The following is a 24,315-nucleotide window of genomic DNA, read 5'->3' on the forward strand; positions in this document are numbered from 1 at the left end:
GACCCATCATTACATCACTACTGACAATAGATGATGTCACAGCTTATCTCCTCTTCCTCCCTGTACAATGACCTCTATATAGACAACACTGACCCATCATTACATCACTACTGACAATAGATGATGTCACAGCTTATCTCCTCCCCCTCCCTGTACAATGACCTCTATATAGAGAACACCGACCCATCATTACATCACTACTGACAATAGATGATGTCACAGCTTATCCCCTCCCCTCCCTGTACAATGACCTCTATATAGATAACACTGACCCATCATTACATCACTACTGACAATAGATGATGTCACAGCTTATCTCCTTCCCCCTCCTTGTACAATGACCTCCATATAGATAACACTGACTCATTATCTTTCTAATGAGGTGGCTGCAAAATATGTTACATCGTCACCCTGCCATGTATGCAGAAAATAATAATGGAAAATGTTATATATTTTGAGTAAAATATGTGATAACCAAAAACAATGAAAAGTGAGGCATTGAATTGACCTTTGGACACTTACATTGTTATTATTTTTACAGGTCACTACAAATTAGAGGCCCCATCTTTGTCTAATCCATCTTCTCGAAAAGTATGAGGAGTATTGGTAAGTTTTTTTATTAATTACCGTACTCAGAAAACGGAGACACTGAAATATTTCTGTACCATATGTGTTGTTGATGCTATTGAAACTTACCCCCATTTACTTCTATGACATAGAGACCCACGGACACACCAAGTACTGTTTCAAAATGTATCAGTCCAGTCTTTCCATAGTTGCCAACTTTTTCCCTTCAACAGGACAAAGTTTATTCTGGAGGGAACCTAAAAGTCCAGGTTATTATTGATGTTGATCTGGGACCTATGTCACTGGCAGTTTTCGCTGACTTTGTAAAAATGTTGTGTTGTTTTAAAGTGAGTGAATCTCCAGGAGCAGGTTGTTCAGATGAAGGCTATAGGGGTGACCTTATCAGCCATAGCAAGAGAAGTTGGTTGTTCAAAATCTGTGATTTCTAGAATATTGCATCTTTACAAGATCACAAACTCAAGTCCCCCAAAAAACCTCCAAAGACAAATGGAAGAGAGGACAGGATGATGCAAAGAATCTCCAAGGGTAATCGCTTCAACATTGCTGGAATTGCTCACAGTTCAGCACTGACGTTTAAGATTTGAAGCATGTTCTGTGGGTAAAGGAGAATGGGGCACATTTACTAAGGGTCGTGCGGCCGCGATTCCATCGGATTTTCCAGAATATTTCCAATTTGTGCCGTTTTGCACTGAAATGCCCCAGGTTTTGGCGCATGCGATCGGATTGTGGTGCATCGCACCGCAAGAGAAATCGGGGGCGTGGCTGTCAGACAACCCGACAGATTCAGACAAACTGCCAAATTTTAAAAAAGAATTGTGTCACAATTGTGTCTGGATGCAGGTCTTTCTCTGCTGTCCTGTTAGATGTCAGGACTAAGACACGTTAGTTGTTCTTAGCATTCGGCTATTCCAAGAGAGTGTTCTCTCAAGCCTCTCTCACCACCTGTCAGGAGACAAGTCACAGGTCCTACTGGATTATCCCCAACACTAAGAAGCTCCATTCCTACCCTTCCGCCAACATCTCCCATGTAGTTGTGAAACCTACTTTGAATTGGCTGCTTTTTTAAAGACCAAACTTGCACTGTATGTAACCAGTGCCTGACCGGACCTTTTACTGGGGGTGCATCCAGACTTTGTGCCTAGGGCAGTATCCTCTATATATAAAACCCTGCTTATTGGGTACATAAGAAAGGGCTATTTTTGTAAAGCAGTTCCTTTAATGTTAAAAAAGACCTGACTTTGCGGACATCAGCAGAAGTTTTAGAAAAAGTCTTATGTTGTTAGCATAACCCTTGTAGTGTTGACAGAAACTAAGGAGTGTCAGGAAAAGACTTGGGATAACAGCGAAGGTCTTAGGGTTATCAACAGATGCTTTGAATTGTCAGGAGAAGCCTTGAGTGTCATCAAAAGTCTTGGGGTTTCAGCAGAAGTGTTGGAGCATCAACTAAAGCCTCAGAGTGTTGTCAAAAGCCTTGATGTGACAGCAGAAGCCTTGAAGACCAGAGATCAGAAGCATGAGAGTGTTATCAGAAGCCACTGAGTCCTATCAGAATCCTTAATGTCTAAGCAGGAGCCCCTGAGTGTTGTCAGAGGCCACAAGAGTGTTGTCAGATGACTTGAAGTGTGTAAAATGAAGAATATCAACTCAGACCATATTAGGGCCGGTTGCACTTCCGTGCCGGTGTCGTCATCTTGCCGTACCAATGCTAAGTCCCGTATGACCTTCTTCTTCATGACTTTTTATGGAACACCTCTGCCACAGATGCAAAATTAGCCTGACATAAAGTATACTTAGATTTTAAAGTTATAAAAAGAGAAGTTGAACCGATGTAAAAATAGTCATCAATGCAAAATAGTCAAAACTGTCCCCCTCATTCGGTTAACCCGTCGCAAAAACGTGAATCGGGCCCTTAGTAAATGACCCCCATTCAGTCACATATAGGGGCAAATTTACTTACCCGGTCCAGACGCAATCCGGCGTTGCGTTGTCCGACGAGGATTCCGGTCTGCCGCAATTCACTATGGTCGTGCGCCCGATATGCACTAGGTGTCGCTGCTGACCCCCCCCCCCCCCCCCCCGCGAGTCATCAATGCAAAAAAGTCAAAGCTGGCCCCCTCATTCCTCGGCTGTATACCAGCCATCTTATTTGTGTTCACTTATCCGTTTTGATAAAAATGGATATAAAAGTGCTGTACAGAAGCTGTCAGAGATATTGTCTAAGCCTGTATTTAAACTGATCCTGTCTTTCCTGTACCCAGCAATTGTACGGATCCTGGTGATCGTGATCACGCTGCTGTCAACATGGTATTTTGCAGAAAGGATGTTCTCCTCTAAATGGGAAACCAGATCTTTACGCGATTTATTTGGTAAGCAAACTCTAAGTCCTCTCTATGCATATTGATAATTTACAACATGAAACTTAGCTGCCAAGTATGGTGTGAGCCTCCGCGTGCCACCAAAACAAATGTGTCCCTTTGAGACCTGGTGACGTCCTGTGATATCTGATCATTATGGGACTTTGATTTTCTATTTTTCAATTCTCAGTTGTCTAAGAGCTGGTAGCTGGAGACTAACTACTATAATGTCTCCCATACACTACACAAGCACGGTAGATGGAAATCCTCTCCATAACTCTCATCCATAAGCATCAGTAGGGTCATATAGGACATTGTATAGAAGGACTAACCTAAAGAGATGTGAATAAAGAGCTATCAGTGAGATACAATGCCTTTGTCTACATCTCTGTTTCGGGCCCATGTTCACTACTCGACCCCTCACAGACTTATATTGGAAGCTGCCATCTTTCACTTCTGTGACCTTCAGTCCATCTTGCTCAGAATAAGAGTTAAGTTATGAGAATACATTTATCTGCACTATTTATGTAACTTTTCTTAAAGGACATCAACCACCAGATTACTGAGTGTCCTAAATAGGCTGCTTGTTATGTCTAGGAGATGGTGGGGACTGAGTTTTACATCTAATTTGGCATTTTTATTGCCGGAATAATAACTTTGTAAAAGTGCAGAAGGAGCTTCCACGGACTATAATATATTCACGTTCCCCCCGTCCTTCCCTGTCACCGGTCGGGGAACTAGGAGAGAGCACAGCCCCGCTCTCTCCATGCCCCGGTCCTCGTAGGTCACTCTCTGGATCCTAGGAAATCCCAGCGGCAGGAGAAGGCTTGCATCATGGGAACGTACATAAATTTAAGTCCGAGCGCCTCCGACACTTTTACAATTGTATTGTTCAGGCAATAAAAATACCACAATATATGTAAGACACGGTCCCTCTATCCCCTAGACGTAACAAGCATCCTAAATTGGACACTCTACCACAATGAATCTGGTGGTAGATGTCCTTCAAATTGTTTGTGAACATCAATTTAAGGGTGCGGTCCCCAACACTTTTCTTTCCCTCAGATGTTTTATGAGGTTGAGGTCTTGGAAATTTGAAGGCAAAGTCATCACCTATGACCTGTGTTATGTTTCACTGACCATCCCTGAAACGCTTTTGCATTATGGCTGCCTTATCCTACTTGAATAGAGCACTGGTTTTAGGGAATATATTTTGGCTTGTACACTGGTTAGTGTATCAGCTGGTGGCCTGTATCACCTACGTGAATGTCTAAACTGGAGGTTTCCCAGTTGATCATGGCCCAAAACACTGCATTGTCTCCTTTTGGCTCACCTTCTTCTACCTGCCCTCTCTTCCCAGGCATATAACGCATATATGTACCCGGCCAACCATATAGTGTACAACATGGTTCATCACACCACAACCACTTCTTTCATTGCTCCATGGCCCAGATTTGGTGCTTATTTGCATATTGTATAAAACTTTAGAGGGGGAATGGGAATCAGCATGGGCTGATCCACATTGTGCTGACATTTCTCCATGATAGTCCGTATTCATTTTTATAGAAATTTGCAGGATCAGAGCAGTAGGTCTAGTCTTCACTTTCCATGCACTTCAATGGATCTTGAGCGTCCATGGCATTGGCATCAGTTGTCCACCCTTCCTGGATTTACTTTTGGAAGGTACTAATTGCTCTGTACCAAGAATAACACCCAAGGTACTACTGTTTCTTAGTTGTCCTGACCCGTACAACTGGTCACCACATTTGTCCCTTGACACTTTCCCGCGTTTTTTAATGTGTAAACTTAAGAACTGTTTATTTATTATGTTTATTACATCTGACACCTTAATAGATGATACTGCAGTGAGATAATCAGATTTACTCTCCATACCTGTAATTGCAACCTGAAAATCCATATACTGTAAGCTGTAAATTGCAGAAAACAATTGCAATAGATTTACAGTTTCTGTTTAATTTTTGTAATCCCCCCTCCCCCCCCAAAAAAATAATACTAAAATCTGATCAATGCATTCCCAATGTGTCCCAATAAATACTATATATATATATTTCAAATTGGTTCCAGTGAATAATGCAGCAAAAAACAATCCTGCATATGGCTATACTGACATAACAATATAACAATTGCTGCCTACTTCTAGGATCTAATGTGATCTTTAAGATTTTAATGCATTTTTTTTCTTTAGCAGAGAATGGGGTAAAAGAAAAGAAGGGTAAGTATGGTGCATTTGGTGCATTTATGACATTAATTTTGAAGTTTATATACAATAACATACTCTGTAGCCCTGTACAAACATTCTCACTATTCACATGAACCCCTGTCCCCAGTTAGTCCCATATTGTCATTCCCTTATAACAGGTTAAATTTTATAAGAAGACAACATATTTTAGATGTGGGAGGAAACTTTGACATTTGGAGGAAATTCACAAAAATACATGGAGAACATTGCCAAAATTAAACCTATTAAGTCACATATTGGGGCACAGTTACTTACCCGGTCCAGTCGCGATCCCGCGGCGCGTTGTCCAACGAGGATTCGGGTCTGCCGGGATTCACTAAGGTCGTGCGTCCGATATCCAGCAGGTGTCGCTGCTGCGCCGAGGTCCGCCGGAGTTCACCTTCTTCTTCCCGATGCATGTGAGTGCGTGTCTTGCGACACAAATCGTTTTTTAAAATCCGCGTTTTTTCCAAATCCATCGGGTTGTCTGATGGCCACGTCCCACCGATTTCTGATGCGTGAAAGCCGGCGCCGATGCGCCACAAGCCAAAAACCGGGGGCAATTCTGCGCAAAACGGAAATATTCGGGCAACTTGACGAAAGTGCGGCGTTCGGACCCTTCGTAAATGAACACCTTAGAGTTGAGTGAACCCAAACTTTAGGCCCACTGTCCTCTTTTTGGCAGCACCACGTGTAATGGACATGTTGCTTGGGCGGCTACAAAGCAACAAGTCGTTTTACATCCCTAGAATCTAGGCCTGACTGTGATCTGCTCTGCAGCCCTTCAAGCAACATGTCCGGTTTACATGAGCTGCTAAACAGAGGACACCAAGACTTAAGTCCGGGGCTGCTCTTCTCTGGTCGAAAATACAAAGGATGATATATTTACAAGTTATATTCTTGTACAAAATCAGCGCATTTCCTAATATCAGTGTCTCTTTTTGTTGTATCCTTCAGAAAAGCCAAAAATACACACAAAATGTGGAAATGAAAAAGAATGCCCAGAAAACTATTTTGCCTTCAAGTTAATTAGTGGCGCAGCCAATGTGGTGGGCCCTTCCATGTGCCTGGAGGACAAGATGTAAGTGTATACCATGAGTGTGGAGGAAGGTGTTGATAAATGTGTGCCGTGTTGGAGGATCTTTTGGTTCAGTGGAGATGATTCTGGACCCTTACTTGCCATTTATAAGGAATTCAGTATGTGCTCATCCAATGGTGTCACCAGCAATACCCTGAAAAATGTTAACTCTGCTGGATATTTAATTAGTAAGGGTCGTATGCGCATGAATTTGCGAATTAAATAGCGACTACACCTGCTTCATGCCATGTGGGTGTGAAGGGAGCATAGAGTGGCATGGAGGCTGGTGGAGTTGGTGGGAATGTTCTGCAAACTTTTGTTCATTGTTTAGTTTTATGCAAGGTCGGCCCTTCCATAGTTTTGGCCGGTGGCCTAAGCCTCTTGATGTATCCGGCATGACAAAGTGGGGTGTGGCCGCAATTATATGCTGGTGCAGGAGCAGGATCAATATCTGGCATTTGTTACTAATATTACTACATTACTAATAGTTTATCTCTTTGGAAGATCAGCTTCCCTCTGCAGATGGGGGCCCCAGGCAGTTGCCCAGTTTGCCCCCTCTCCTACAACTTCCTAACACTAGCCCTGCTCTCTATACAATGATCTATATGGAGATAACACTGATGATTACATCACTACTGACAATAGATGATGTCACACAGTTTATCTCCGCCCCCTCTCTTCACAGAGCAGGCTTAGAAAACTCTTGTATAGACCTCAATGAATTTGCTTCAGTTTTTGGCTTTCTATGACCATAAGGCTGCTGTAAAGCTTATTACTAAATGGTGCTAACAAAATTGGTGATGCCGCACCTTCCCCATTTTTGTACAGTACGTGTAGTTTCATTTGAAACAAAAGACGATAGGTGACTCTTCATGGAGAAGACATCTTCCAAGGTTTCAGCACTGGGATGTTTGCAGTTTGAGTTATAGAGGAAATACAACCTCAAATACTGTCATAATCCAGGTGTAATCTCTCTTCCTTGTCCCTAATCTTGAGTCATCAGGTTTTTTCTGCAGTTTCTTTTGTGCAATGTGGCTAACGACACGTCACGAAATATCTCACAAAAGAAAGTTACACAACTGCATGCTCCTTGCACACCGGCTTTATGTAAATAATGTGGGTAATGGGAAGTTATGCAGCTTATAATATACATAGAGCCCAAGTTATTAACACTGGCATCTCATACGTCCATGCTTGGCTCAAACACACCTGCTATGAGCCCCACAGCCCAATAACCCATACTCACTATTTCTTCTGTTGGCCATCATGGTGCTATCAGGAAAATTTTTTCTAGAGTTTTGTCATTTTTTTGAATCTTTGGTGCTTTTAATTATTGTTGTCTTATCAGGTATTAAATAGGTTTGCTATTTCCCCCCAAAAAAAGAGATGTACTTGCCTTGCTATGGCTTCCAATATTTGTAGCAGGGCCTTTTTACTATCAAAAAATTTAGTATAATAATACAAGTTTTACAATGATTAAAGGGTTTTTTGGCCACATTTGGGGGGATTTATTAACACACATTTGAGCCCTAAAAATAAAACGTCTTGCACCACATTTATCAAGGCTTTTAGACATTTTTTTATTTGGCACTTTTCCAACTTGTCCAACTATGGGGTGTGGCCTTCAGAAAATTAGAGTGAGCATGTGGGAAAGAGGTGTGGTCACAATGTGGTCACAGACAGGGAATAGTCTGTGCGCCAAAAATTCTGGCGTACGGTTTAGGTGAACTAAAATTAGGTCTAAAGTAGGAACCAACAAATTCATGCTGAACAAGAATTTATCATCACAGTGAATCTGGCGCAGCAAAAAACAAGTTTCCAGCAAGAGACTGGTGGAACCTGAGACAGTGTTGAAGGAAACCTACCATTTGTTTTTATGCATTATGAACCAAACATATCTTAAGAATGCTGTGGTTACACTGAGGCAGAAACATATCTTGTTTAATCCCTTAACCGAGTGTTTTTGCTGAAAAACTATTATAAAATTATGATAATGAGGCTCTGTGCTCCTGTGGCTTCCCCGTTACTTTTCCTCTTACCCTAACTATGCACTGCTCCAGCCTTGTCCTGCCCAGCATAAGCCGAGAATACGTCAACACTGTGTTGTCCCTGACAGGCAGAAGCAATCAGTCACTACACCATCCCCCAGCTGCTGTGTATGAGTCATCAAGCTCAGGTTGATTAGTTCTGTCTGGACAGTTCAGGCAGCTCCTGTGTAAGTGGACTTTTTCCAAGGTCCTGAATTTTATAAAAAAATTTTTTTTAGCAAAACCACTGAGATCAGGGATTAAACAAGATATGTTTCTGCATCAGTGTAGCAACAGCATTCTCAAGGTATGTTTGGTTCACAATGCATAAAAACAAATTGCAGATTTCCTTTAAATTCCCCCCATTTGCTTTTTTGGATAAACAGCGCCACTGTCATGGGTCATGGGTTGTATCAGTTATTACTGTATATCTTGGTGAATGAAGCCCAGCGCTTATACTAGATGCAAACCATGGACAAGGGTGGAACAAGATTTTTCGCAGTTTGTACCAACTTTCTATTTGTAAGGCCATTTATAAAAAACAGTTCTGTACTGTAGTCATATGTCCTGCCAAACATTTATAGCAGCAATGAAGGAACAATGCGAGGCGCGGCGTCCTGACTATGTGCTATTTGTACAAGTCACCACAAACAATGTAGGAGATTGTTTTAATGGGCAAACACTACCTTCATGTGGTATGTCTGGAAAAAAGTGCAAAAGTTACAGCGCTGAAGAAATGAATCACTAACAAATTACTTATTTTTTGGGTTACAATTTTTTGTGATTTTTTTTTTAAGAACTTTTTTTTTAATATTAAGTGTCACTATAATTAATAAAAAGTACAATGTCCTGCAATTTTCACTCTGACCTATTAATAGACTAATAGACTTCTGTAGGGGTTTTGTTTGCAGCAGTCACCTCATTTACAGGATAACAAATTATTATATAGAAAAGCAGATCATAACATCACTGAAGAGAATACATGATGTTACTTCTTAAAGGATATCTGCCACCAGGATGAAAGATTGTATGCAAATGAGCCTGAGGTGCTCCAGGTACCATTAACACCTATGGAGTCCGGAGCCCTTCAGGCTCATTTACAGTCCTTCATCCTGGTGGTAGATGCACTTTAACCCCTACACATACCCGGAAAACTCACCCTAGAACTTTATGAATCCGGACGATGGCTATGAGGCTGCTGTTCAGCATATCACTAAATTAACTCTCTATATCACTATTAACTCTTACATCCCTGCAGTTGGATGGTTAGAGCCAGCTAGTCATCCCTGCCATGTCTCACTGCCAGGGCGGCAGCATGACGGTTGTTCTCTGTTAATAATTAGCAGAATACTGTACAGAAAGGTGTAATTAAAAAAAAAAAAGGTGTAATTGTTAACCATATGGAATACAAGAATTATGTCACCTGATGTCTTTTTTACACCACTAATAAACTGAAACTTTTATGTAACTTTATTTACTTCTGTAAATTGTGAACTGCCTGCAATGGAGATGCATAACCCTGCGCAGCCTCATGGCCATAGACAGCAGCAGATCGGAGCTGCCTGACTGAGGTCTGTAGGAGAGATTTCTAGTGCTCATTGTACAGGGAGGGGGAGGAGATAAGCTGTGACATCATCTATTGTCAGTAGTGATGTAATGATGGGTCAGTGTTATCTATATAGAGGTCATTGTACAGGGAGGAGGAGGAGATAAGCTGTGACATCATCTATTGTCAGTAGTGATGTAATGATGGGTCAGTGTTATCTATATAGAGGTCATTGTACAGGGAGGAGGAGATAAGCTGTGACATCATCTATTGTCAGTAGTGATGTAATGATGGGTCAGTGTTATCTGTATACAGGTCATTGTACAGGGAGGGGGAGGAGATAAGCTGTGACATCATCTATTGTCAGTAGTGATGTAATGATGGGTCAGTGTTATCTATATAGAGGTCATTGTACAGGGAGGAGGAGATAAGCTGTGACATCATCTATTGTCAGTAGTGATGTAATGATGGGTCAGTGTTATCCATATAGAGGTCATTGTACAGGGAGGGGGAGGAGATAAGCTGTGACATCATCTATTGTCAGTAGTGATGTAATGATGGGTCAGTGTTATCTATATAGAGGTCATTGTATATGGAGGGGGAGGAGATAAGCTGTGACATCATCTATTGTCAGTAGTGATGTAATGAGGGGTCAATGTTATCTATATAGAGGTCATTGTACAGGGAGGGGGGAGTAGATAAGCTGTGACATCATCTATTGTCAGTAGTGATGTAATGATGGGTCAGTGTTATCTATATAGAGGTCATTGTACAGGGAGGGGGAGGGGATAAGCTGTGACATCATCTATTGTCAGTAGTGATGTAATGATGGGTCAGTGTTATCTATATAGAGGTCATTGTACAGGGAGGGGGAGGGGATAAGCTATGACATCATCTATTGTCAGTAGTGATGTAATGATGGGTCAGTTGTGATGTATATACATGAATATTTTATATTTTTATAAACTTTTATTATATGAACGGTATTTATTACATTTGTACATGTTAAGGTGGTTGCTCGGTATGTTGCCAGCAGTTGATGGGTTACAGGTATATTTGTTGAAATAATAAAAACATATGGTAAATGTTCTACAGGGGACTCATCGGGAATCATGTAAAGTGCCAGAAAATTAGCAGAAAAGATGATTAGCTGTAATGCTTCAAATTAATCAAAACCGATCATTAGCACATTGCATCCTAATGTGTCCCGCTCGGCTGCACCGTGCAAGGTGCATATAAATCCAATTACTATCTATAGGGTAACCATCTGTGCCTAATGTTATTGGTAGATTTCCTTTGTATCTTAATGGCATATTCTCACATGACAGATTTCCTGCTTAAGGTAGTCCCCTACTTAAGGACACCCAACTTACAGATGACCCCTAGTTAAAGACAGACCCCTCAGCCCGCTGTGACCTCTGGTGAAGCTCTCTGGATGTTACTATAGTCCCAGACTGCAATGACCAGCTGTAAGGTTTCTGTAATGAAGCTTTTATTGATAATCCTTGGTCCTATTACAACAAAAAATTTTGAAACTACATTTGTCACTGGCGCAAAAGAAATTATGTGTGGATCTACAATTATAAAATATACAGTTTCGACTTACATACAAATTCAACTTAAGAACAAACTTATGGAACCTATCTTGTATGTAACCCGGGGACTGTCTGTGTGTATATATATATATATATATCTGCCACTGCCCTCTTTATCAACTGTTTATTATCTGTTCTTCTGCTTCATTCTTTATCTGTATGGCCGTAGCGTTTACCTTAATAAGAGTTAGGGCTCAGGCACATGAATGTGTGCAGCCCGTGGAAACGGGTCATACGGTGGCCCGATCCCATCGACTACACAAAGTGCAGTGTACGTGGGTCCCTACATTATATAGAAATATAATACAAGGACATCTCGTCTGCTTTACTATTAATGTATTAACTATATTTATCTATAATGTATTAACTATTACAGTTCCGGTGCGGCTGTTTGGGCAGCAGACGGGACATCCTTGCATTATATTTCCATAAGATGTAGGGACTCCCGTCCACTGCTCCATGTGCAGTCCATGGGATTGGGCCACCATAGGGAGCGTTTCCACAGGCTGGGCACATGTGCTTGAGCCCTTATATGATGGAAGCTGATGGAAGCATGTATGATAAAATATTGGCTGTCAAAAGCCACCACTAGGTGGCGCTAAGGAGGTTACTGCCCTGTACTGGATAGAGCCTAGACTACAATTATGGTAAAATACCAAACTCACTGATGAATATGCAAATATATTTTGGAGGTTTGGACACAGAAAACATTGCCTCTTAGTTACCTTGTAGATCAGTCCCCTCAACATCAAGCACTACTTTCAAGAAACCTAATGACTTGATGTGAGATTAAAGCCAAAAGGAACAGCAAGTCTAGATGCTGTTTTAATGTCTTTGCACCTCTTCAGTATAGTGCAGGGAACCGGTCTAGCCGAGTGAGAGGCTTTTGACTTGGGTCAGGAAGTAAGAGTTTTCTTTATGGAGACTTTGCCGATTAAGGTCGCCTTGCAGGAGTGTGGAGACTTTTAGCCATTGATGCTCCCCTAGGGGATTCTGGGAAAAATGCAAATATGTTTTCCAGGATGGGATAAGGAAAACTCTTTTGATGGAAGCCCAAATGCACTGGGAATTGTTTGTGTCTGTAAAACATTATTATTCCATAATTCTCTGTAGCAGAATAGAATCTAAATATGTAGCCGTAGGACAAAGTATTGAAGGATTTCTATACTATACTAGTTACTATATCAGATACATAGCATTGGATCATCGTATTACATTATGAAGGTGGTCCGGCACTGGAGACCCCACCGATTAGCTGACTGAACATTTCCATTATCTGTGCAGTGGTTGAGATGTGTTAATGCATCTCCGCTCCCTGGAAACTCAAACTGCAGTTACCCAGGCCGGCCACTATTCAGAGAATGGAGCTGTACTTCTGGCTCTGCTCTCCACGTTGAGTTAGCTCATCACTTGGGTCTCCAGTGCTAGACCCCCCCCCTCCCCCCTTTTCAATCTGATTATGGCGATAATGCCACTTATAGGTAATTGATAATGTGTGACTTTCCGTTTCAGAATTATGAGTAGTGTGCAAAACAACATCGGAAGAGGCCTGAACTTTGCGCTAGTAAATGGTAAGTATTTACTATTATAGTGAGTAATTTTGTATAATGATAAGGGCTACGCTATTGTTACACTTGCACCAGTTTTGTCTCATTCATTGGCGCAGTTACTGTAGGGGGGTCACTTGGGTGCCATGGCCTTTATAACTTCGGCCAATTCAATGAGAACTATGATGTATTTTAGTTATGAATGATGATTAGGGTTCCGTTAAAATCCGGGTTCAGCCGAACCCAAGTTTTAAAAATCTGTTTTGTTCCAGGTTTTTTATTTTGCTGCCACCAATCACAGAGCAAAGTCGCCAGCGGCATTTACATTATTGCAGCACAGCATGTGTCGGCACTAACATTTTGGCGAGGGTCGTGGTGTAGCGACAATCCTCCCCAAAATGACGGTGCCCTGAGTGCATGGTAGTGCCGGTGGCAAATGGCCACAACGATTTAAATACTGCTGGCGCTAGGGTTGAACCAAACAGACTTTGTGGTCCATGTCCGTTTAACAGTAGTTATGAATTATCCTAAATTTGCAAGGATTTTAAGACAAACAATCCGTCCCATCTGAAAAGGGTTGGGATCTTTAGGATGTTAGGACCTTACGTGGGACCCAAATATCTGGAAAGTTTGTTCTATCACTACACAGACTAATCTCTGAGCATTTAAAGGGTTTTCCTACTTTTCTTTCAATTCTTGTATCATAAATACTGGGTTGGTGGAGGCCAAACTTGCGCTTTCTGAGGTCAAACACTTCTATGGTGGCTTCCAAATTCCATTGGATGTGCCGAAGTGGGAATACCCATTTTTATCACATCAGCTGCTAAAAATATACAAAATCTGTTTCCTGTTTTTTTTTAAAATTTACTTTCTATTACCATTTTTCCTTGCAGCCACCACATTACAGGTTCTCAAGACGGGTCACTTTGACATGTACTCGGGAGGTAAGTTACACTCAATTGACTTCAATTTTGGCTAGCTGCCTAGAGAACCACATTGTATGTTTATCCAATATATTATTGTGAGAACAGGACCATAATTGGCTTGATAACAGGGATTCTCTACCTGCATAAAAAAAATTTGGAAAAAATTAGATAAATGAATTCAAGAAATAAAACTTTCCTGATCCCAGAACATTTTGAGTTCGGAACAGGAACAACAGGGAGTCGGTTAGGTGAATATTACCTGTTTCACGATTCTATTCTAGTAGTTTAGGCAACAAAAATGTTATGTAGAAAGCAAGGATGGCACTCACCGAAAAATGGTTGTGGATATCTTCTTTTATTTCATCAAGTACATATACTCACACGAAGTGGGTGCAGGGGAGGGAGTGGGAGCTGAACGCCCAAAGGAGGGCCCTCCTTTGGGCGTTCAGCTCCCACTCCCTCCCCTGCACCCACTTCGTGTGAGTATATGTACTTGATGAAATAAAAGAAGATATCCACAACCATTTTTCGGTGAGTGCCATCCTTGCTTTCTACATAACATTTTTGTTGCCTGGACTTTTGTTTTACGTTTTGAGGAATTGAGCACCACTGAGGATACATACCTCCATATATATGGAACCCATGCACTCCTAAATGTGATATTTTACTCCTTTATTTGGTGGATAGGAGTAGTGCCATCTTTTTCTATCTTCTTTGAACCTATTCTAGTAGTTTGTTTTAAAAATTTTGGACAAATCTTTCAAGTGTACATCATCCTTTTGAGCTCATCTTTCTATGAAAGGATAATCATGAGGCTCAGGCCCAGCACATCAATGGACTAAGATGCCATGTTGACTATAGTGTAGTATATGGCCACCATTCAGTGTAAGGACACACCTCCGGGACCCCTGGTGATCAGCAGGGCACCTCATTTTTTGTATAGGCACAATGGCTCATGTATATGGCCCCATAGATTGTACTGATCAGCGAGGGGTCTCAGAGGTCAGTCTCTTGCCAATAAAACATCAAGTGGAAAGAAAATCTGAAGGACTGGCTAGTTATTTCTTTAATAGGACCCGTCACCAAGTACAAAATCCTGGACTCCTTCACATGGGGACGAGATTCCCCATGTGATTGCTGCCATGTCGTTGCCCTGTGTTATGCATCTGTCAGTAGAAAGGCTAAGCATGTTAAAAATGTTGAAACTATGCTAATTAGGCTCTCTACTGTCAGGTGGGTGGTACTTGGCTGCAACAGAAACCTTGCTCCACCCATCTGACAGTAGAGATCCAGAGGTCCTCTTTATAACATTGTGTACGTGATGACGGGTTCTCTTTATAACATTGTGTACGTGATGACGGGTTCTCTTTAACATTATGTACAAGGTGTCAGGACCTCTTTTACATTATATACGTGGTGACGGGTCTTCTTTAAATCCTGGAAGACTTCTGAATAATTTCTTCCTGATTTCGGTAGTAAGCAATGTAAATAATCATGTCTATCTTGTTGTCTCCCCCCCCAAGAAATAAATGAGATGAAGAAGTTCTTGGAGCCAATAAAAGAGGGTACACTAATACTTATTGCATCCTTTGATGATCCAGCCACAAAGTAAGTAAGAGGAATATTGGATCGGATGTGACACGTTTCTAAATCAGTTTGGCAGAAGCCCTGATTATTCTGATTTGCTGGATTACCCAGAACTCCACTCTCTACCTATTGGTTCTTCAGCTCTATGTACCTTAACTTTACAGGTTTTATATTTCTTGATGATATGGTTAAGCTGCAATACCAGCAGTGGCCTGTGGTCTAGTGTGGTGCTGTTTCTGATTCTAAACTTTTTGTTTGCTAGAGATGTAATGTAAATCCTCCTTAGTTACGTTATGTGACTCACAATGTATTCAGTCATTTTAAGCCACAAAGTATCAGTATTGAGCAGATTCCTCCCAGTTTATGGTAATGTGTAACCTGTAAGTTGTTAACGCATTTCGGACTACACAGATTCCTCAGTCATAGGGGCACATTTACTTACCCGCCCCGTTGACTCCACCGATCCGGAACGTCCTATGAGGATTTGGAGCTTCCGCGATTCACTAAGATCGTGCGCCCGATATCCTGCATGTGTCGCTTCCCCCGCTCAGGTCCGCCAGACTTCACCTTCTTCTTCCCGGTGCATGTAAGTGCTGATCTTGTGACACAATTTCATTTTTAAATTCCGCAGTTTGTCAGGTTGTCCGACGGCCATGCTCCCCGATTTGTGTCACATGAAAGCCGGTGCCGATGCGCTACAATCCGATCGTGTGCGCCAAAAAACCTGGGCAGTTTAGGGCAAAACGGAAAAATTTGGGAAACCCAACGGAAATGCATTCAACGGACCCTTAGTAAATGTGCTCCTTAATGTTATAACTAAGGACTCAACATAGTCCGAAACGCGTTACCAACTTACAGGATGTATTTTAACCTGATAATAAAGAAGATTGTATTGGATGCTTCAATGTGCTGGAATCTGTTTAGTTTTATCTGCTTCTATTATACCTGCCTGTCCAGCGTTTTTTTTTTTAGCTCTCAACTGAGCCAGTATTGTATCTTGTTTGTTGGACACATTTTAATATATTTAGAACAACTTCCTTCTGCTGAAGACCCAACACATGAGGGGAGATTGGTTATTATGGTCTTTAATATAACTTAAAGGGATATTCCACAATGGTCCCTAATGTGGCGCTGCTCAAACTGGGGATGTTTTCACTTTATGGGCCTAAGATGTTATCTTCACTGGTTAAATGGCCACACTAATTAGGTCATATGTAAATGAGGACAGCAGAGTAGATGTCACCTACTGCTTCCTGTAAACAAGGCGCAGGTAGGTCTATAACCACACACCTATGTAATGCATAATGTATAGAATAATAATATAACAACACATAATCAGAGACCACGGCTGCTACTGAGTGAGAAGGCTTAGATGTAATCCACTGATGTAATCCATTGAAGGTGCTTGACTTTATTAGCTTGTACCAAGTTTGATTGTTATCCCCAATCTACAGGATAAGGAACAACAAACTGATCAACGGGGGTCCAACTGCTGGAACCTCCAGCAATCACAATAATGGGGATCCCGTTCTCACTATTTCATGCAGCATTTGTATCGCTTCTCCATTCAATACTATTGTCAGTACCTCCCGTGCTGACAATGTAGAGTGTCGAGATACCCGAGCTCTGTGCTCAGCAATTTCCAAAGCTCCCATAGTATTTAACGGGGCGGCAGTCAGTATACATGACTGACCTTCCACTCATTGAATAAGTGAGGACAGGACCCCTATCCTCATGATAATTAAGGTCTTTTCATGTGATCAGCAGTCGGACCCTGTACAGTCAGATAATTATCCTTTGGAAGGAAAATAATAATCAAACTTGGTACAAACAAACCCTTTAAAAGTAAAAGTTTTAAAAATCGATGATATATCCTTAGGATTGGGGATCATTGTCTTATTGGCATGGATCTGGCATGCCAGCACTGCAGGGATCGCCTGTTTGATCCGTCTCATGACTTTGGTAATCTGCTCATCATGTGGACTGGGTGTAGCTTAGTCTCATTCAGAAGAAAGGGACTGAGCTGCAATACCAAGCACGGCCACTATACAATATATGGTGCTGTCCCCAGTAAAGGCTAGGTAGCAATAACAAAATAAGTTTTGTCAGCACTTTGTCCTCTTTAATCTCTTTTGACAATTGGCACATGATTGGATACGGTATATACTACGACATTCGATTAGAATAATAGTTGTAATGGTTTTCTATTAACTTTGATCTATTTTTCCACTTTAGACTGGATGACCAAACCAGAGAGATTTTATCCAGTTACGGAAGCAGCGTCGCAAAGAATCTGGGTTTCAGGGACTCGTGGGTCTTTGTAGGAGGAAAAGGTTTAAAGAACAAAAGCCCCTTTGAGCAGGTAATGTAACTTTCCTTATTATTTCAGGATAAGGGACTATGTACTGCATAAAGAGGGCTCCATGTGGGATTCCCACCATGAACCAGAGGCCTCCTTACCAGATGATGAGTGGTATTGCGGATATCTATTATCTAGAGTCAGGGGCTCTCCATTACCTTTGTGGCCTAAAATTGAACACTCGGTGCCCAATACAAAGGTCCCAGCAGTACTGGGTTATCAGCGTTACATCCTGGTTCGGTAATTTAGCTGCAACTCCAATGGATGTTAATGGATCTAAAGGGTTCTATGAATGTGCCACATGTTGGATGAGTTCATCTATGACACATGAATATAATTCCCGCTTCTTACTTCTCATCCAGCACCTCAAGAATGACAAAGAAAACAACAAGTATGACGGCTGGCCCGAAGTTCTGGAAATGAGTGGATGTATTCCTAAAAAAATGGACTAATGGTGAATCCCAGGGCGCGTTCTGGACTGCTCTCATACGACTGAATTGTTAGGGCTATTTGGACTCCTTTTCGACGTCTCAGCAATCTGTTTACATGTGGATGTATATATTTTATTATTTAATAAAGGAAAGAGATTTTGGGGAACTTTAACAATATTGCCATTATTATTTTTTTTTATCAAATTTGTATCCAGATGACAGAGGACATCAGGATCCTTCCCTGAGGTTTGGTAATGTATAACTATGTGGACAGAATATTGCTGCCAGGCAGTAGGGATCGGATATCCATCCTTGTGGAGACATCTATATTACAGATAAGGAGACCCAATGTTTCAGCTCGGGTTTGGGGTTCAGATTCTTTGCCCTGGCCAATCATAGGCATGACTAGTCAATTTGTCCGGATTATGCTGGACAAAAACCCAAACAGAAACATTGGGGGGAATTTATCAGGTCTTTGGCCCAGAAATAATCCCAAATGCTATCTTATAGCTAGTATTTATAATTATTTTTCTTTTTTACGCCACCTCCACACTAGGGGGGCATGAAGGAGGGTGCAGCTGGCCGAGGAGTGGGCCAAAGCGCTGCATTTCTGTCCCTGCGCCTGTGCACTTGCTTTTCATTTATTTCCACACCAGGTTGGACCTAGAATAGAAATAGACGCTGCGCTGGAGTATGATAAATATCCCCCTTTGGGTCCGCTCATCTCTAATCTTGATGCTATATCGAGATTAGTAAAGGGAACCTGTCACCAGGCACACTTTTGGAGCCCCCACAGACAATAAATAGCTCATCCCCAAACTGATTTTATAAAACTTCTGGCATTAGTCGTTAAAACAATAACTTATATTAAAGTTTAGCTGCCTCCCTACCAGCGTGTCCTGTGTCCCTGGGGGGTGTTCAGCATGGAGCAGAGCTCCCCTCCCGCTCTCCTCCTCCGCTGTAAAATGCTAAAACCCTCCTCTTCCTCCTCCCAGTCACTCCTTGGCCCGCCTCTACTTCCTCCTCTTGCAGATACAGTAGAGATGTGCTGGCATGAGGTGACTGGGAGGAGGAGGGTTTTTTTCAAACTCACAGATGAGTATTTGGGGAGGGAGGAACTCTGCTCCGTGCTGAACACTGCCCAGGGACACAGGACACAAGCTGGCAGGGAGCCAGGTAAACTTTAATATAAGTTATTGTATTAACCACTAACGCCAGAAGTTTTATAAAAAGCTATTTATTGTCTGTGGGGACATGGAGGAGGCTCAAAAAGGGCCTTTGGCGACAGCTTACATTTAAGGACAAGTGAACAGCAAAATCCTAATAAAAAACTTCATGGTGCTCAGTCGTTGATTTGTCAAGGGAATGTAAAAAAAAAAGCTTCATAAAAAGGCCACATTTTAGGTTCCATATAATGGTTGCAATCCCTCAGTTCCTATATTATTCTACCCTATGATTATCTAAACAGCTGCATTACAGGAAGTGCAGAATGATATCCTATACTATGGAACCTGAGAACTTATTTGTTTTAGTCAGGGGTGCTCCAGCCATGATGCGAGTTGAGCTACTTGCCTCAGGTGGCACCAACAGTAAGATGAGGGGGCAGCATCAGGGGCACAGTTATCTGCAACAAAGCAAGATCTGCCACTTAAAAATAGTGTCTCTTCACAGCTGATATGAGTGTGAGACACTGAATGGAGAACACACATGGTCACACGGTTTCGGCCAGGTTGTGGGATGGGGCTCAATGGACCCCTGTTCCCAAGGTACTATCGGGTCCTAGAAGCGGCCACTGCACATATCATGTATTTTTTTTAATCTTGTATCTATATCATAGATACAGGAGATGGAAATACCTCTTTATATGCAGTATAGAACAGGTGTAAATTAAATCATAAAATTTATGAAATACTAAAAAAATGTGACTGTGGAAATCTGGAATCTGTCTCAATCACATTCCAACATATAGTAAATATTACAACAAAGTATCTACCATACAGGTAAGTAGCACAGCTGCAGCTGCAAGGTAATAAATACACCGGGGTTCCAATGTCTGAGAGGGCACAATGGCCTCCCCTGCACATAAAAAACACTTACATAAATGACACATGGAAGGTGAACAGGGCCTTGTTCTAGATTTTTGTCGGCACACAAGGGGTTTGTTATTACACTCTATTTCATTCCCTCTAAAAAGAAACATTATGGAAAAATCTTATATCCTGCACTTACTATTTCTGACAGTAGATGGCGATGTTATCTGCAAAATCTGCAAACACTTCAATTGTATTTCAGGAAAGTGAAAAACTTAGAAGATGTTGGAATTTAAGGAAAGCAAAAATAGTGTCATATTGTCTAATACTTGTACATTTTTAAACTGGAAAATGCAAACCTAATAAAGTAATAAAACCTTTTATACACATACATATTATATATACAAATTATTATACATTTATACATATATATATATTTCAAAACAACAAGACCTTTTTACCTTTTTGGCGGATCAAATCCCCTGTATACAAATTCATCTATTATTTTTATTATAACTTTACATTGTGTATCATTGTATCTGCCTATGGGTCACATTCCAAAGTAATATGCCTATTTTATCCACCAGAGGTCCTCAGTGTACACCTGTGCTAAAATGTATTACTCTTTCTGTGGTTGTAGTTTTTAACACTCCCCACAAGGTGTCCTCAGTGTGCCTGTATTGGTTTCTATGTGGCTGTAGTTATACACTTTCTCCACAGAGTGTCCTCAGGGTTCACCTAGCTCGCGGATGTTAATCTGAAGGTAACTGTAGTTCTAAACTTCGTCCACAAGATGGCGTGATATCTTTTCTTTTATATACCTATTCCTTTAGTCTAAAACTACGGAAGCCTTAACAAGTTTCGTTTAAAAAAACAAACAAACTTACTACTTGCCCAGTAACAAGCAGATATTTCCACATGGGATCATCATCCAGCAAATGAAGCAAAATACATACAATACTTTTTGGACCATCGAGGGTTCCGTAATTTTAGAATGATTGTACAGTGAGGACCTCTGGTGGATAAAATAGACATATTAGGGCTCATTTACTAAGGGTCCGAATAGCGCATTTTCCATACCTCCCAACTTTTGTGGAGGAGAAAGAGGGACAAAATGGCGGCGCGCGAAGCGCGCCGCGGCGATTTTTTTACCCACAGAAGCCACACCCTAGCCACGCCCCCTAACCACACCCCCTGGCCACGCCACTGCTCATACCTTCAACGCATCCACTGGCACCAATGTATATTTATGTATATAATTGGGGGGCATATTCCACTCCCCCTAGACAACGAGCATGCCCTCCTAGACAACGAGCATGTCCTCCCCTAGACAACGAGCATGCCCCCCCCAGACAACGAGCATGTCCTCCCCTAGACAACGAGCATGTCCCCCCCTAGACAACGAGCATGTCCCCCCCAGACAACGGGCATGTCCGCCCCCAGACAACGAGCATGCCCCCCCCTAGACAACGAGCATGTCCCCCCCAGACAACGGGCATGTCCGCCCCCAGACAACGAGCATGCCCCCCCCTAGACAACGAGCATGTCCCCCCCAGACAACGAGCATGCCCCCCCTAGACAACAAGCATGCCCCCCCTAGACAACGAGCATGTCCCCTAGACAACGAGCATGCCCCCCCCTAGACAACGAGCATGTACCCCCCCCTAGACAACGAGCATGTACCCCCACCTAGACAACGAGAATGTACCCCCACCTAGACAACGACCATGTCCCCCCCTAGACAACGAGCATGTCCCCCCCCCCTAGACAACGAGCATGTCCCCCACCTAGACAACGAGCCTGTCCCCCCCTGTGGCTGCGTGCCCTTTTTTGTGTGTTTGTGTTATTTTTGTCTTCCAGGACCGTGCATGCTGTGGACTGCTTCCGATTCGAAGGATTACATCGATGACCGACAGTTCTAACAAATAAAATGGTCAACGAGGGTGTGTCTGCGTTTTTTGTTCAATAAAATTTTCTGAAAACGGTGTGATTATTTATTTTTTTGCGACACTCTTCATAGTTTGCCGTAGTAGTGGTGCCGGCTAGGTGACGGTGCTCATTACTAAGGGCTGGCCTTAGTGTTTGCCTTAATTTTTTTGGCAAATTCACACTAACGCCCATACCATTACCCCGGTACCCACCGCCACCAGGGGTGCCGGGAAGAGCCGGGTACAAACCAGTACCTGACCGTCTATAGATGGTCAGGTGCTGGGGCGGCTGCAGGCTGTTATTGTTGCGCTGGAATAGCCCCCTAACAGTGGCCTATCCCAGCTCAGTAATGGCAGGCTGCTGCTGCTTTTTTGTATCAGGCTGATTTGAAAAATAGGGGCACCCCATGCCGTTTTTTCTTCAAATTTTTGACAAAAATATGCGTGGGGTCCCCCCTTTAAAGGGGGCTCCCAGGCTGTTTCCCCCATTTTTACAAAAAAATGGGGGGGAAAAACGGCATGGGGTGCCCCCTATTGTTCAAATCAGCCAGATACAAAAAAGCAGCAGCAGCCTGCTATTACTGAGCTGGGATAGGCCACTGTTAGGGGGCTATCCCAGCGCAACAATAACAGCCTGCAGCCGCCCCAACACCTGACCATCTATAGACGGTCAGGTACTGGTTTGTACCCGGCTCTTCCCGGCACCCCTGGTGGCGGTGGGTACCGGGGTAATGGTATGGGCGTTAGTGTAAATTTGCCAAAAAAATTAAGGCAAACACTAAGGCCAGCCCTTAGTAATGAGCACCGTCACCTAGCCGGCACCACTACTACGGCAAACTATGAAGAGTGTCGCAAAAAAATAAATAATCACACCGTTTTCAGAAAATTTTATTGAACAAAAGACGCAGACACACCCTCGTTGACCATTTTATTTGTTAGAACTGTCGGTCATCGATGTAATCCTTCGAATCCGAAGCAGTCCACAGCAGGCACGGTCCTGGAAGACAAAAATAACACAAACACACAAAAAAGGGCACGCAGCCACAGGGGAGGACAGGCTCGTTGTCTAGGGGGGGGAATGCTCGTTGTCTAGGGGTCAGGGGTAGACATGCTCGTTGTCTAGGGGGGGGGGAAATGCTAGTTGTCTAGGGGGGGGACATGCTCGTTGTCTAGGAGTCGGGGGGAGACATGCTCGTTGTCTAGGGGTCAGGGGTAGACATGCTCGTTGTCTAGGGGGGGGGGGAATGCTAGTTGTCTAGGGGGGGGACATGCTCGTTGTCTAGGAGTCGGGGGGAGACATGCTCGTTGTCTAGGGGGGGGAATGCTCGTTGTCTGGGGGGGGGGACATGCTCGTTGTCTAGGGGGGGGGCATGCTCGTTGTCTTGGGGGGGGACATGCTCATTGTCTAGGGGTCAGGGGGAGACATGCTCGTTGTCTAGCAGGGGGAAATGCTCGTTGTCTAGGGGGGAAATCCTCGTTGTCTAGGGGGGGGACATGCTCGTTGTCGCAGTAAAGGGGAGGGGTCCTATGGAGCGCAGTAAAGGGGAGGGGTCCTATGGAGCGCAGTAAAGGGGAGGGGTCCTATGGAGCGCAGTAAAGGGGAGGGGTCCTATGGAGCGCAGTAAAGGGGAGGGGTCCTATGGAGCGCAGTAAAGGGGAGGGGTCCTATGGAGCGCAGTAAAGGGGAGGAGTCCTATTGAGCGCGCAGTGAAAGCCATAAAAAACACATTTGATATTTTCCTTCCCGCTTCCCAGTACAGGGCCTGGAATATTTAATACTGTCACTAGGAAGTATAATTTGTTACGCAGAAACAGGCCGCACACAGCTCTGTACGTGGAAAAATAAAAAAGTTATTGATTTTTGAAAGTGGGGAGTGAAATATGGAAACGCAAAAATTGTTCCGTCAGAGTAATGGAGCAGACGGCCGTGTATGACCATTCTGCTCCATTACCGTCATAGAGCGATGACATGGACCTTATGTGGACCCCAACAGACCCCTTGTTTTCATGATCTATGGGGGTCACATCACTGAAACCCCCACACATCAGCAGGTTAAGCCCTGTCCTATGGATAGGGCCT

At 42.8% G+C, this 24,315-nt stretch overlaps 1 protein-coding gene across 4 annotated transcripts in view; it reads left to right on the forward strand.

The window, feature by feature from the left end:
- FAM3D (FAM3 metabolism regulating signaling molecule D) overlaps positions 1-18,452 on the forward strand; it is a 36,879-nt gene extending 18,427 nt beyond the window's left edge. For 3 of the 4 annotated variants that reach the window (XM_072127491.1, XM_072127489.1, XM_072127490.1), the window contains 9 exons: positions 542-606; positions 2,847-2,954; positions 5,149-5,175; positions 6,139-6,262; positions 12,940-12,998; positions 13,868-13,918; positions 15,424-15,508; positions 17,723-17,849; positions 18,209-18,452. In XM_072127491.1, the coding sequence (XP_071983592.1) occupies positions 594-606; positions 2,847-2,954; positions 5,149-5,175; positions 6,139-6,262; positions 12,940-12,998; positions 13,868-13,918; positions 15,424-15,508; positions 17,723-17,849; positions 18,209-18,298 (684 nt within the window). In that variant the 5' untranslated portion in view covers positions 542-593 and the 3' untranslated portion in view covers positions 18,299-18,452. The remainder of the gene's footprint in view (positions 1-541; positions 607-2,846; positions 2,955-5,148; positions 5,176-6,138; positions 6,263-12,939; positions 12,999-13,867; positions 13,919-15,423; positions 15,509-17,722; positions 17,850-18,208) is intronic. The other variant, XM_072127492.1, reaches the window with a different exon arrangement.
- Positions 18,453-24,315: the final 5,863 nt, after the last annotated feature.

This window comes from Engystomops pustulosus, chromosome 10 (assembly GCF_040894005.1).
Source record: "Engystomops pustulosus chromosome 10, aEngPut4.maternal, whole genome shotgun sequence".
Lineage (NCBI taxonomy): Eukaryota > Metazoa > Chordata > Amphibia > Anura > Leptodactylidae > Engystomops > Engystomops pustulosus.